Source organism: Numida meleagris, chromosome 6 (genome assembly GCF_002078875.1).
Source record: "Numida meleagris isolate 19003 breed g44 Domestic line chromosome 6, NumMel1.0, whole genome shotgun sequence".
In the NCBI taxonomy this organism is placed as follows: Eukaryota; Metazoa; Chordata; class Aves; order Galliformes; family Numididae; genus Numida; species Numida meleagris.
In genome coordinates, this window is record NC_034414.1 from 45,892,950 (window position 1) to 45,907,746 (window position 14,797).

A 14,797-nucleotide genomic window follows, 5' to 3' on the forward strand; every position below is an offset into this window, starting at 1 on the left:
AAAACCCCAACAGCTGGGAATGAGCACAGGATGAAGCAGGCCTCAGAGTACATTGTTCACAGTGCTATAGGACCTGTGCGGACCTGAGACCATATATATACATGAGGTGTTGGCTATCAACACCCACACACAGTACTACATCAAAAATTTTTCCATTCTCAGCATTTTATCAGAGAAAAAAGGTAGGATTTGAACTTCAATTTGTTATGCTGGTGAACACTGGTATACACAATTAAAAAAAAAAAAGAGATGGATTATTTTGTGTTTATAAGTTTTATTATAAATACATAGATTAAATATTAACATAGGAAAAATGAGACATTACTAGTTAGGCCTCCAAAAGGCTCAGCGTCTTAAAACAGCCAACTAAGTCCATTTTATACAATATCCACTGAGTTGGCAATCACTGCAGAGCCACTTTTGTGGTAATTGAAGCCTCCAAAACACTGGAATATTCCCTGTCCTCTCTTTCAAACAGAACAGCATTCTGCATAAGGAAACAGTTAGTTTGCACTTTTGTTTACTGCAGTACAGCCACAATGAATAGAAAGATCCCTGTATTCAAGCAGAGCCACTCCAAGAACATCAGCTTAGTCCAATTCCTTTTTTCATTTTACCCAACTGGCCAGGCTCATCCCAAGTACGGTAACTGGATGGACACTGACATCTCAAGTCCAGATCCACTGGGCCAAATGGGAGCTTTGCAAGGAGCATCTGTCAAAGCAAAAACCAACATCTGTTCTCCAAGTAACATGCAAAAACTATTTCAGTTCATATATAAAAATGGGTCCAAAAGCAGAACACGTAAGACCCAGGGAAAACACTTTTGTTTGCCCATTTTAAAAATCATTTCCAAAAAATCTAGGTGGCAGAAGTTTTAAAAGTTTTAATTAACAACTGATTAAAAAAAAAAATCAAAGAGATTCCATTTCTTTGCTTGGCCCTTATTTGAAGTCAAAAAGGCTGAAATAAAGAAGCTTTGAGCTCTCTGCTTAAAAACAACATGCCTTCCTGTTTCAGTGCTTTCTCTGCCCCCCACTGTTCCTTTGCCTTCAAGCAGTGAGTACTCTCACCACCACTCCAATTCTTGTGTCAGATGTTTGAATGGATTCCAAGTTATAAAAAAGACACTGTTATTCAATGTCTATACAAACACATATTTGAGCAGCTCAGACAGCCAACATTAGATGTGTAAGTGATGTATATCATGGAATATATTTTTTGTTCAATCAGTAGTTAATGTAGTGCAAAGACGTCTTTGCTTTTAGATGCATCTATTACATAATCAGCGTTTTTCCCCCCTTAAAAATAACTATGAACAGACCCCTGAAAACATGGGGACTAGTAGAAAAATAATCTTAGGATTTTGTAGGAAAAATATCATTTGCAATAAAAGTATGGTATTCTTACTTGTTTGTAAGAAATATACACTTCATCAGTAAATATTTGCTTACTCCTTAAGAACATTAGTCTGGCTTTTAGTAAAGTAAGCAAATGGTAAAACATTGTTGATTAGATAGGAAGTCATTTACATGTAAGAATTATACATAATAAACTAATTTATATTAAAAATCTGGCTCTGGTCCTAGGCAGAGCCGGTATCTCTATACAGTATTCCCCTTATTCCTTCCAGCATTCACAAACCAGTGAGGCTGGAGGGCCCCACTTAAGATTCCACATAGTCAGAGAAACTTTTATCTTCCAGTTCCTCTGTTTAGAATAGAGAGAAGGATGGATGAAAACCCAAGATATTGGCATGTCGGTGCACTGAACAACTCTTCGCCAGAGGCAGAGATTAGAAAAGCGTTTGGGTGCTGCATTATTGCATAGTTCCCTTTAGGCCTCCTGCTACAGCCACAGCTTTCCCACCTGCTGAGGCACACATTATTCTGGTCAAATGTTGTCAATACAGGTGCAGCCTCAGAGGCTCAAAAGTATCTAGGATCAAGCCACTGACCAGACTGATTCCCATGAGTTGTGAAGTGTGCCAAAGACATGATTGCAGATGTGAAGATGAAGTCTGTAACTAGTGAAGATGATGTTGATTCACACACTCTCTCTCCAAGATTAGATTTCTATACTCTTACAGAGCCTGAAAGGGGAAAAAGAGGTGGGCTTTTTAAAACCAAATGAGTGCTCTTCCCATTGCTTAAGTCTTCCTCTTAATAATATTTAGGCAGTATTTCTCTTCAGGAAATTGAGTTTTTCCAGTTAACATGGAGGCATGATACAGTGGAGTCCTTTTGAACAGCTTGTGTAGACAGTATTTTTCTTTTTATTTATATTCGTATTTAAACAGTATAAGAATATATTTGTGGAGAAAAAGTCCTGAGTTTCATCTCCAGTCTTCAAGATGGCCCAAGGCTGTACCACTTAACAACAACTTTTTCAGGGTTAGCGATTGTATCTTCCCACTGCTCTACTGCTTCACTGTTATTGCTGTCAGAACTGATCCAGATCTGCAAGAAGAAGAAAGAAACAAAATGAAGTTCACCTGATGTAACACAGAAGTCCAGCCTATGTTAGTTCCAAATAAATTCCATGTAAGTGTAGAATGAGATGCAACATGTAGACTGCAAACAAAGTATTAGAGACAAATAGTGTTAAGACTAACATAACTTGGCTTCCAATTGGGAACAGAGGGAGTCTGGGTTTATATTTAGTCTCTAAACAAATAGGAGTTTAGAGAGCTCACTATACACTAATGTTTTGCTAGTTAACAAAATGTTTTAAGTCAAGCATTCCTTGCTTCATTCAAATTCATGTGCTGGGGTCAAGGGCCCATGAGGGCAGCAATGACTCTCTGGACCATGCAGTCAAACTCCAGTTGGCTGCAAGCCACCTGGCACCCACATTTAGCTGTCCAGCCTTTTCATGAGCATTTAAAATCACACACTCCAACAGACAAGGCCAAACCTGCATTCCACAGAGGTTACTAACGTGCCTGTAGCACACATAGTCACGCAGAAAGAGCCCATCTCTTCTCAATACTAAACTAATGGATAGAAGCCATTAAACAAGGAAATGAAGTACAAGAAGGAAGTTTCCCCCTAAAAAATTATCACCAGCTTCAACTGCCAAAAGAATTCTATGTAAGTAGGTATCATCATTTATGGGACCCCATTTCCACTGCTCTTCCAAGAATAAGTCCTTTTAATACTTCTCAGAAACCTTCACCATGAAGAACATTTAGCCCACACTGTTGAGGCATGATTCCTCAAGTGAGAATAATGTCTTCCAGAATACCACAGACAGCTGATGTTTCATCCACAGAGATTCAAGATACATCTTGCTCATGATTGAAGACATGCTCATAAATGCAACCTAATCAAAGTGTTGTCTACTTTAGAACAGCATCCAATTAATCATCATTCTCTGAAGAACGAAGTTAACAGATCTAGCTATATTCATCTTTTTCCAGCTACCCAGCCAATTGCTCAAAGTACGTTTTTCCCTGAGCCGTATTTTATGTCTTCATGTGTTATGTGGCAACATCTGCCTGCATGAGCTGAAACAACCTTTTCCAAATAACTTAAGAGCAGAAGTAGTTCATTTGCTCCCTGTAAAAATAAGATCCATGATTAAATGCAACTCATCAGATTGAGATGACCTCACATACTGCTAACTGACTGCAAAATCATGCCCAATTAGTTTTGCCCCAAGGTATTACAACGAAAAAGAACAATTTCTTTTTTCTTTCCCCATTCCAAGTCTAGTTCTACTAATATGAAACACAGAAAGATGGAATATGTGGGACATGATACTCGATAAAATGGAGGAAGATCATGTAACTCTTGCTGGCACATCATTTCTATAGCAGATCAGCATCTCCTAAAGTGCATGTGCCCAGCATGCACAAAATACATTGCCAGAATGGGAAACTACCATTTTCTGTACCCACGGACAGTATAGTCCATCCTTCAGTTAGCAAATGGCTTTAACAGTTGGAGTCTCAAAATCACTCCACATTATTAATTTCTGTATATATTAAAATTATATTAGTAGATCTATCTGGATCAGGGAATGCACTGAGCATTAAGAACAGCTGGAATGCACTGAGCATTAAGAACAGCTATGAAAGAAAAGCAGAGAAAGAAGAGGCAGGATGATGGTAAGTTAGAGCAACTAGAAGATGACAACAGAGACAATAAAAAGAAACCAGACAACCAACTTTTATAAAGTATGGTGATTAAATAAATACGATCACATAAATGCTTTCATAGAGATACTACAGAGGTTCCAGCTGTTAAAATAAAACAAAAACAACCATTCAGCTAAAAAATCATTTTGTGTTTGTTCATGTTATAACTTGATCATATACATTCAGAATACTGTGCTGACTACAGCACTGTTTAGCTCAGAAGGGCAATCTGCTGTCGTTGCTGTTGTATTTCCTGCTACACACACCTGCTTGTGAGTGTACTAGTACACACCCTCTTTCTGTAGAGTACACTGTAGGTCACTGAGCTGTTGTGAATGCTGTGTTTGTTTTCTTTAGAAAGCCTAGAGGAAAGGACAACATCATACACCTGTTCATAAGAAGGAATCTTTCATGTAATAACTTTCCACACAAAAATGACATAAGGACTTCCTTTTTAAAGAAAAATCAAATGTCAACTCCTATTATGATGCTTGTGATGTTCAAGAGCCCAGAGTTTATATCCAGAAGTTTGTTCAAATTCACTATTTCTTTATACACTGCCTTTTTTGGAAGAGTTTTAAAATACTTTAAATAAAAACAACAACAAAAAAAACCAACAACCCTGTAACTGGATTTAAGTAAAAAATATCAAGAATATCACATTAGCAGAAACCAACCTGTCCTAGAAAGTGTTTTCTTCTCACTGAGCTTCTGCTGTAGAGTTTGATGAGAAAACTGATTCCTTGTTCAGCTTGGCTAACTGGAAAAATCATCATTTCTCTCCACTTCACTTGGCCATTAGTTGACTTCACAAGACGAGTCTTCTTCTTATAGATCAGCCCTTCTGTACTAAACATTCCAACTTTCACAAAGAAACCTAGCACAAAGTAAAAAGAGAAAGAGGGAAGAAGAAAGGCATAACACACAAAAGGTTACTCACAAATACACCCAAAAAGAGGAGCTGACAAGATCCATATGCATGTTTCAAATTGCAACAATTTCTCAAAAGCCTGGCCAAAAGAATTGTACGATAGCTTTCCTGAGCAGTCACACAAACCGAGTATGTTCACTGATGTAGAACTGATTAACACATATCCAAACAGCAAGTGCAAGCTAATGCTATTGTATGTCAAGATTAATATTGGGATAAATATCTTCCAGAATACATAATGTGCAGCTTCAAACCAAACAGAATGTAATCAAATAAGACATCTATGGAAACAAGCCTTGGCAATGGAAGCCCACTTCACAATATGTTAGTCTGAGGTTTGTAAGAAATGCTATAAATTGCCAACCCATTTGAGCAGCATTTTACCCACTACAAATGGTTTTAGACAGCTGATGTAACTTACTTAAAGACAGCGGTGTCGATGAAATTGGAAGATTTTGTGCTTCAAGAATCTGTAACTGAATCCTCCTGTTTATTGCTTGAAAACAAGTTCCTATTTGAAGTTCTGTGCGGCACACCTACAAGCAGAAGAATGTTGCCATAACATCTGGATTAAGTTGCTTATAAACTCAGGAAATGCAGGAATTCTGTTATATGTTGGGCTCCCTCGTTCCTATCTGGGATTTCCTGGACAGAAATATAAGTATGTGTTGTATATACAACCTGCAGATGCACAGTAAGTAATGCATCTTGCACTTGCCACAGCTGCTGTACATGTGCTCCACTGATGCACTGCTTATGTGCAGTGCACGTATGGCCCTAATGGGCTGCAGCCAAAGATAATGGAAAAATAATTGAGTCCTCAAGTTTCACCTGGGAAAGATTCCTCAGTGGTAGGAGTGGACACAGAGAGGAAAAACCAGACATGCAGTAGTAGCTCTACTAAATCTGGGTGTGAAAGTGAGAGAACGGGCATGCTTTACTAACAGAAAAAACTTTGGAATTTTCCTTCTTCTCTTTTACATTTTGCAATATGGAGATACAAGCAACAATATACAAAGATACAGATTTGGTTCACTTCAGTTCACTTAAGAGATCCAAATTCTCTTGACAGCTCAGCCACACACTTTCTGTGTGAACCTGAGAGGGAGCCACTGACTCAGCTCTGTTGGGAATTAAGAGAAAATTGTTGCTTTACAGGGTAGTTCATGGCCTGCAGTGTCTGAAGAGCTCTTGGATACAACAGTGAGGAAAACCAACATGGACAGAGAACAATGGGATGATTCAGGAATTTATGCTAGGATGAAGTGGCGTCTAAAGCAGCATTCTCTTTTACTTACTTTCTTTATAGAAAGTTACTGCTTTTGAAGCAATAGTTGTTAGAAGTACAGATATAAAGTGTAATATGTTAGAAATCAAGAGTGTCACTCATATTGCTTAGACATATTTAGATAAAATTTGCTTTTGAATTGACAATTCAAGTTTAATTTGTTAAAAATACAAATGTCTAGACACAATCTGTAGAAGAAACAAACAAAGTGGGAGTAGGGGGAAAGGAATCCCACTGTGAAAATGGCACTTGATAACCACCTGTTTTTTATTACTCTAATGGAAATGAACTGTCTGAATTATTACTTCACAGCACGTAATCTGAACATTAAACACAATAATATGCATGTATATATGTGCAGTTTAAAGCCACTGAAGGTCTTAGTGTTTTCTTCCATAATAAAATCAAATTCCATTTGCTGTGAGCTCTTGCTGTGAGTCCTATGGATTTTCTGATGTTCTTCTGGTAGGAAAAGGCAATTACTCCGTGCCCTGGAAGGTCTTCCCAGAATGTCCCTCCCTCCAGCCACAGGCTATGTTGTTGAAAAGCTAGTTCTAGTTTTTTTTTTTTTTCCCAGAAACAGCTGTAGTTTATGACCATAGCAGGGATGTACACAGTTCAGAAGTGCCTTTTTTTTTCTTCCATCTAATGTCCCCCATCCAAGAAAGCGGGAAAAAGAAACAACCTCTTTGGTGTTACTATGGAATTATTTTACTTTCATTTCCAACAGCATTTCCTAGGTCATACAATGATATGCATTTATGGTATTGGCACTTACTGGTGCTTTGGAAGGAGGAGATATATCCAGCCAATGATTTGACTCCTCTGAGCTGAGCTCCCGCAATGACAAAGAGCACTCTCCAATTGTTCTTTTCCTAGGAGTCTGTGTCTGGATTTTAAACACCAATCTGACAGTTTGAACACTTTGCAGCTTAATGGCAAATACAAAAGTTTCCATAAATTCAATGTCCTAAAAAAAAAAAAAGACACAGGTAACATGACTTTGGTAAGAGAGTCTCATTAGATCCCAAACTTAGAAACAAAGGCTCCAGGGTCCTGTGGCCACTGCTCATGGATACCATTTTAAGTAGTCATGAAGAGGTGTAATTTTACAGTGGGCAAGCTCATGCAGACTTTCCATCTCACTGTCACACCCCAGCAAGGGACAAGGCTCTGGAATCTTGTTCACTACCAGGACAAGCTGCCATCTCTTCTGCAGCTTTACAACAGCATACACACATTGCCATAGAAAGTTGTCCTGAGGCCTTTTGTTTCAGTCTCTCTGCTCATTTTACATTCTTTCACCTCTGACTCATATTATGGGTTGTTTATATTGCTTCCCCTCTCTCCTCCAGGCCCCAACCCCTTTATCTTCCTATACTGCCACCATCAGGAATCCTGTGCTCCATGACCAATTCTTAGTAATTTTAGCAGGGACAAAGCATGACTTTGCCTCTTGCCCTAGTGAAGGGGTGGAAGCAGTAATTCATCATTTACCTTCCCCAGGTGAATCTGCATCTACAGGTATGTTTAGATTTCTTCCACTCCCCCACCATTCAACTGCCAAGACCAGAATGATTCATGATACTCTGTAAGTGTATCCCACAACTGTCCTGCAGACTTGGGAGAAAAGGGAGGATACAATGGAGGGTAAAGGGGGGAGGAACTGGAACAAGCCTTGTAAAAGGATTCTGATACTTTGGAAATGGGGAGAAAAAAAGAGAGGAAAAGGGAAATAGTAACCTGTTACCACAGCAAACATGGCACAGAATTGGGTGTTGGTCCACTGTAAAAATCCATTATTTGGCCCATTATTTTGGGGGGAAAAAGAAAAATTTATTGGTGTTTTTTCCGGCTTCTACTTACATTGCAGCCTTCCTTGGCAGAGGATTTGAACTGCACAGGCTTGGGCAGCGTGAGAATTCCCTTGACATAGATACAAGGATTTTCCCCACAACTGGAAGGCCAGCTCAGCCCTTTGCACTACAACATTGAAAACAGAGTCAGATGAGATAATGCAAGCCACTAGCTTTCAGACAACTTAGAAACATAAGGTCTTCTACACTGCTTGAGAATTATACATAATTCCTGTAATACTGAATGCAAATCAGAGCCAGGGTAATGACTATGTCACTTCAGAACATTTAATAATTCACCTCCACAGCAGAGGGTAAAAAGTTTTTCAGCAGATTTTAATTATTTCACTATGTGGAAGTTCAACAGCAGATAAATTACAAAATTCCTTACGTAATCTTGCAAATTTATCATTTGGTATAGTTACAAGGTTTCTGAGTAATAAAAGTTCCATTGCCTAAAAATTATTCACAATTCCTGGAAATGTATAAAGCAGCCAGGGTCACAGCATCACATCAGTTAACAAAAAACCCACAAGAACTATACATCCTCAATGTTCTGCCCTGAGAGAACTATTAGATTTGGTCAGTTAAATGGTGCCTCTAAACTGGCTTCAAATTGCTGTCTCCAAATTTCCAGTGGAAATTTCTACAGCAGCATCAGTCTATGACCTGCTCAGCTTCTTTATCCATGTCCAACAGTTTGTCAGCCCCAAAAAGGAATGTTTGACTGAATTGTCCTTATATTAATACTTGAAAGTATTATTATTAATTTTTTTTCTCTTCAGAGTATTCCTTCATTCTCATTATTCTTGTTAAATCTGATTCTCGGGTACTTTAACAAAAAGCATATTAAAATAGCCATTTATTTATGTAAATAAAAATCAGGTTATTAATATTTACTTATTTATATTTACTGACATGTAAAACTGTGATCCAGATCTGCTCCACAGAAGGAACATAACACAACTTTACATTCAGTCTTCCAAAGTCTCGTTCATCACCTGATAAAGTAATGGTATCTGTGGGGAAAAAAGGGCGAATTAGTGTTTTCAGAAGCAATGCAGTATCATAAAAATTAATTCCAAGAATAAAGGTACCTATTAGTAGGTGGACTGCCTATCTTTGAAAGCTTCTCAGAACATACGTTTGAAATATCCTAACACAGAAACTTTAAGGATAAAATATCCATGAAGTCCTGTTGACTGACCTGCATTTTAATTCCGCAGTTTACCTCAGTTATCTCTATTGAAGTCAATAACTTGTGTTGCACTCAAATATCTTTTAGAAAGAAAAAGGGCATATTCCTAAGACACCCAAAACACATCCAAAAAAATCTATTGCTTCCCTTAGATTAATCACTTCCAGTGTTAAGTTTATAAGCTGGCCTGCCATTTATCTTTCTCAACCAGCCTAAGAAACATTTCACTTTTGGCCTTTTCTCTGAGAGTCACTTAATATCCAGAGTTTCTTTGTTGTGTTGAGGAGACTGGATGAAATTCTGACTTTTACTAGGGAGACTCTTATGGGAACTCGATTTTTAAGGTTTATTTTGCATCACCTCCACTTCTTCAGCATTTCTCTCTAACTAAAGATACTGGGTTTGCATGCAATTTTCTTGCATAATTCTCAATGTATTGGGTATTGGATCCAAAATACCTCCCACAGAAAAATACTAATAAATGAAAAATGGACAAGAGCTGTGGCCAAGGTGCCACTTTCTATTCTAACTGAAAATCTGTAATTTCTTCATTCCCTTGGGGTGGTAAATCCAGGGATTAATCTTTCAAAAGCATGAAAACTTGCATTCTTCAAAGGCCCATCTGGCTCAATTTTCTGACAAAAGGAAGGCACAAGTCCAAAACTCTTAATTTCAAATTGCAAAGTAATCCCCATTGACTTGCTAATCAGATTCATCTCAAAAATAAACAGATACATAAAATAAAAATCATTGTTAGAGACAGCTCAGTATTGCAAGTGCAAAGGAGATATTGCATTACAAGTTAAACAAAACATCACCCAGACTCCTGTTACTGCCATGTGAATCTTTCCTGGAAGAGGTGCTGCTAGGTACACTGGAGACTGAATCATATCTCTGCAGAGGGGAAAAAAAACAACAAAACATGCCCCTTCTGTCAGAGCAACAGATGCAGAAAGTCATAGAAATTCTACCATCAGACAAGATGTGATGAAAACAAAACAAGACATTTCAACTCTTTGATCCGTTCCCTACTAATCTCTTGGTCCAGCATGGAGTTACTATTGTGATGCAAAGAACAAATACGGGACACATTAGACCAACAGATTTTTTCACTCACTGATATGTATGCAAGTTCACGTCATGTAACAGATGATTATTTGGGAATAAATAAATAAATGAAATGGAGCATTGTTTTTTGCATAAATGTAAACTTCTAGCGTTCGTCTTTTCAAGTGATGGGAAAAATCACATACTCTTATCCTATCCTAACTAAAAGCCTACTCACATTTCCCAGCAGCTTTGTTGGACCTGAATAGCAGTAGCCAGAGGAGACATCAGCAAAATAAACACTTAAAGTTAGTGAAGACATTGAACTTTTCCCTTTAGCCCTTCCAGTGCACAGGACAACGTCCTTCAGTGGTTCCTCAGAAACAGTGTGACTGAAACATACACTGAATGTACTGAGTTTTCACTATAACCTGAGTTACAACTAAGGCATGAGAAATACTCACCTTCATGAATCGATGAGGGGGACTTCTGAGATCAAACATTGAATGACTTAAATCAAGTGATCCAGGCAGAGCACTAGTTCTTAAATCGCTAACTAAGAAGACAAAAAAAAAAAAAAAAGAAAGAAAGAAAACAGTACAAACTGTGTCATTGCTAGGAACAAAGAACTAAGAGGACTTTTTAAAATTTAAGTAGATCCATGGCAGAAATAAAACCTAACTAGATGATAACTAAGAAAGGGTTTCACCACCTTTCCTCACCTCCCATTCTCAAAATGCTCTCCTAAAATGACAGAACAGTGAGAAGAAGCCAGTACAGCATTCCATCTTTGAAACAGTCAAACCTGTTCTCATTGGCAGCACTGGTAGAATGAACAGCCTGCCTCAAAATTACTTCTATGACAGAAATCATGCTTTCAGTAGATGACTGAGCCTTTGTCTTTAATCAAGTCTGCACTCTAGACACACTTAAGTGACCTTTCTCCTGTTTGAGCTTACTAAGACAAACTAGTGAAGTGTTTACTTAGATTAAAAAAAAAATAATGGAGAAATAGATGATGAACTGAAGGGAAGATGTTTAAGACAATTTTATAAAACCCACTGGGCTCCCACCACAGTTGCTTGCAAAAGTCCAGCAAAACCGTATGTGTTCAAAGCTACTTAAATTATACGTGTTTTGTTCTCTTAGAAAAATATATGGTCTTTCCATTTAGTTTCTATGATGATTCAAAATTATTTTTAAAATCGAGCACTGATTGAAACACTTTTCCCCAGCTGTAAAAGAAGCATGCAATACCTTTCTGACAAACATATCTTTAAAAATGCATGCTGTTGCCAGCTTCCAACTTGATGAAGAGATGCACACATTTCTACAAGTGTATGAGTTTTCTGAATTTCTGGGTTTGCTTAGCAAACTTAGAGCAAGCAACACAGTCATCTACTTTACTGTAAACAGCATGCATTATACAAGATACACATATCAGCGAAGGGTACAGAAGTTTTGCCTAGGCAGCCAAACACTTTGTATCTGAACTTCTATTGATACTGTGTCACAGCCCTCCCCTGTAATTAAACATAATTATGCAGTGAGAAGTGGAGACATTTTTGCAACTTAAATAGCAAACCACGTAAAAGCTGGCACATGGCACAGCTTCCGGTTTTTTACTTGTTCTTATAATCTGCTCCTGAATGTTTTTAGTACTTGTTTCAGCCTCCATACATATGTTCCCCAGGCATTCCTTCAATCAACAAACCACCCTACTTCCTTGTTCATTCTCCCTCAAATAGTAGGTAGCTAGAATCTCCAGTACTGCATCCTGTTTTGAATCAGAGGGAGCTACCCTAGCTTGCTTTGCCATTATATCTACTGTCACGTGATGCATGCTAGCCTTGTTAAGCTCCTAAAAGATATAAAGTACCAGTACAGGTGGATATCAGGCAAAGCCAGCTCCCTGATCAGTTTGAGAACTGCTATAATCAAATGACTTCTGTACAGTAATAGCTTTATCTCTTACCTATAGACTTTGGAAAATGCAGAAAGACAAAGAGTGCAGTTCTTCTCACCTGATCCATATAATTTCCTATTATCTGATTTGGCTTGGAAGCGTCTAATCTGATCTGGTGAAACATGATGCTCCAAATAGAACGGGTTGTATACATCATAGCGAGGCCACTGGTACACACCACACAGTTCTGCTTTCCGGTCACCAAAAGAAGCTCTGGCAGATTCTGTGAAGCACAAGTAAACATCATATGCAAGAGCTCCAGACAGACATAACACATGCTGCCTGGCTTCATAAGGCAGGCTGAGTGCCTTCAGGGGAAAGGACAAAATATTTCATTATTATCTGCTTCAATGAAAGAAAAAAAAAAAGAAAACAGACATATATTATGTTAGATTTCAAGAGCATGCTAGGAAGTACTGGAATGAAATTGGCCATAAAAATATATGCATGCCCTGTCTTGGTGTTCCATAATAAATGCCCAACAGTTAAAATACAGATGGTTCTAAAGACAAAGGCCAAGATAGAAATTCATTAGAAAGCTTGGGTCATGCATAAAGAAAATCTCTCACTTATTTGGCTAAGTGATCCCAGGACACTCCCACTTGACTAATGAGCCCCCAGACCTTCAAGAGAGTCTTATATGGAAAGATAATGCAACTTGTGACTGTAATCGCGTCATCCAGTCTTCATACGAATTCTGTCAGTGGTGAAGTCACTGATCCAAAATGACTTAAATCGTTGGCCGAGACGCAAGGAGACAGACTTGAGAAAGCTTGAATCCCAGCCATTTGCTCAGTCCATTATGGCACAGCTGCCCTACTTTTATTTCCTTTATAATTTTTTTCAGAGAATACACACACATCCTGGTCAGCAGAACAGTAAAGAACACTGCTGTAGTCATTCATTTTATCTGGAGCAGAAAGAAGCCTTGTGTCCAGAAGAAGTCCAGTAGAGAAAGGAGATGGGGTGACCTGGACTCTGCCAGCCTCTGACATCTGCTTCCCTCACTTCACCTCCCCAGACTTCAGGCTACCTATGAAATAGCTCTTTACCCCATTATAACGTCCCTTCAATTCTGCATATGTTGTGCTATGAGAGGCAAAATATTATTGTATTATTGTGTATATTTAGCCAAAATAACCACCTTTCTTCCAGGTGGTAGTAAAGTTAAAAAGAACTAAAACAGTGAGATGGAACATGAGAGTTGATAAGTGAAGAATTCAAGTATAACGGGCTTGAGCAGAACCTAAGTTAGAGTGAATGTTAAAAGTGAAGCTGTAAAGAACTGCTACATGATAGGTGACAGTAAAATCAGTGCTCCGGCCCAGGAGCTAACTTCTGCTAATTTACTTTTGTGAGCATGAGATATACTGCAGTGAATATTGAAGTCCTGCCAGAACTTAATTGCTTTCAGAAAGGATGCCAAGAGCTAACACTGAGCATGTCCTGTTTCAATAAAGGAAAATGGTCAGACATGCAAAGAAAATGGAGTGAAACTGAGAATAGAACCTGGGCTTCTATGGATATTTAACAATGATCTAAGAAACAAATACTCTAAATGTATTTTTTTAACAAGCTGGTGATTTGGCAAATGTAAAGAAGGAATGACAACACACTTCCCTGTATTTAGAAAATCTCCCTAAAAAGTAAACTTTGCATTTTTAAACATAGCTTTAGCGAGGCTTAAAGAGTTGTATTTCCAAACATAAAAAATGGAAGCTGCCTACTTGACATAAGATCCACTTTTCAAATATTTATGCAAGAATTTAAAATACTTGCTCAAGAGAAGCAATTACAAACAGCCTATCCATCCTGCCAGAACATATTCTGACTTTATAGCTTTAGGGCCACTCTGTTCACTATGTCCTTCAGAAACGATTACTTCACATATCTCCCAGTGAAGACAAGTCACTGGTTTATAAGACCCTGGAGAACAGCACAGACAGAGAAAACATTTATATAAAGGTTGTTAAACACACCTTCCCTCTTCCTTCTCACTGGAAAACTCTGGTGCCTCAGAGTCCTTCATGTACAGTATCCTAAGGATGAAGTAGGACGAAGACAGAGTCTGAATGCAAACTCTGTGAGAGAAGGGATTTACCAGCAACATATCTTGCATTCCCATACCTTGTTCAAGTACTCTTTACAAGAACTAGCTACTGAAGAATGTATATGTAGGTTGCTCCAAAAGTAATGCCTCCTACTTATTTCCATGGAAACTGCAACAGATACAAACAGCACAATAACACTATTTGATAAAGCAAATTCTCAGCTACAAAATATGATTTTTCAGCATAATCACCACCATTAACTCTGCATTTTCACCAGCAATGAACAAGAGTCTGTATGACTTCCTGCAAAAATCTGCAT

At 38.2% G+C, this 14,797-nt stretch overlaps 1 protein-coding gene across 1 annotated transcript in view; it reads right to left on the minus strand.

Annotated features, from left to right (window-relative positions):
• Positions 255-14,797, minus strand: part of TC2N (tandem C2 domains, nuclear) — a 31,552-nt gene continuing 17,009 nt past the window's right edge. Inside the window, exons 4-12 of the mRNA XM_021400933.1 lie at positions 12,486-12,650; positions 10,926-11,017; positions 10,233-10,308; positions 9,135-9,235; positions 8,227-8,343; positions 7,139-7,330; positions 5,494-5,608; positions 4,819-5,018; positions 255-2,459 (exon numbers count right to left, since the gene is read on the minus strand). Of these exons, the coding sequence (XP_021256608.1) occupies positions 2,349-2,459; positions 4,819-5,018; positions 5,494-5,608; positions 7,139-7,330; positions 8,227-8,343; positions 9,135-9,235; positions 10,233-10,308; positions 10,926-11,017; positions 12,486-12,650 (1,169 nt within the window). The 3' untranslated portion in view covers positions 255-2,348. The remainder of the gene's footprint in view (positions 2,460-4,818; positions 5,019-5,493; positions 5,609-7,138; positions 7,331-8,226; positions 8,344-9,134; positions 9,236-10,232; positions 10,309-10,925; positions 11,018-12,485; positions 12,651-14,797) is intronic.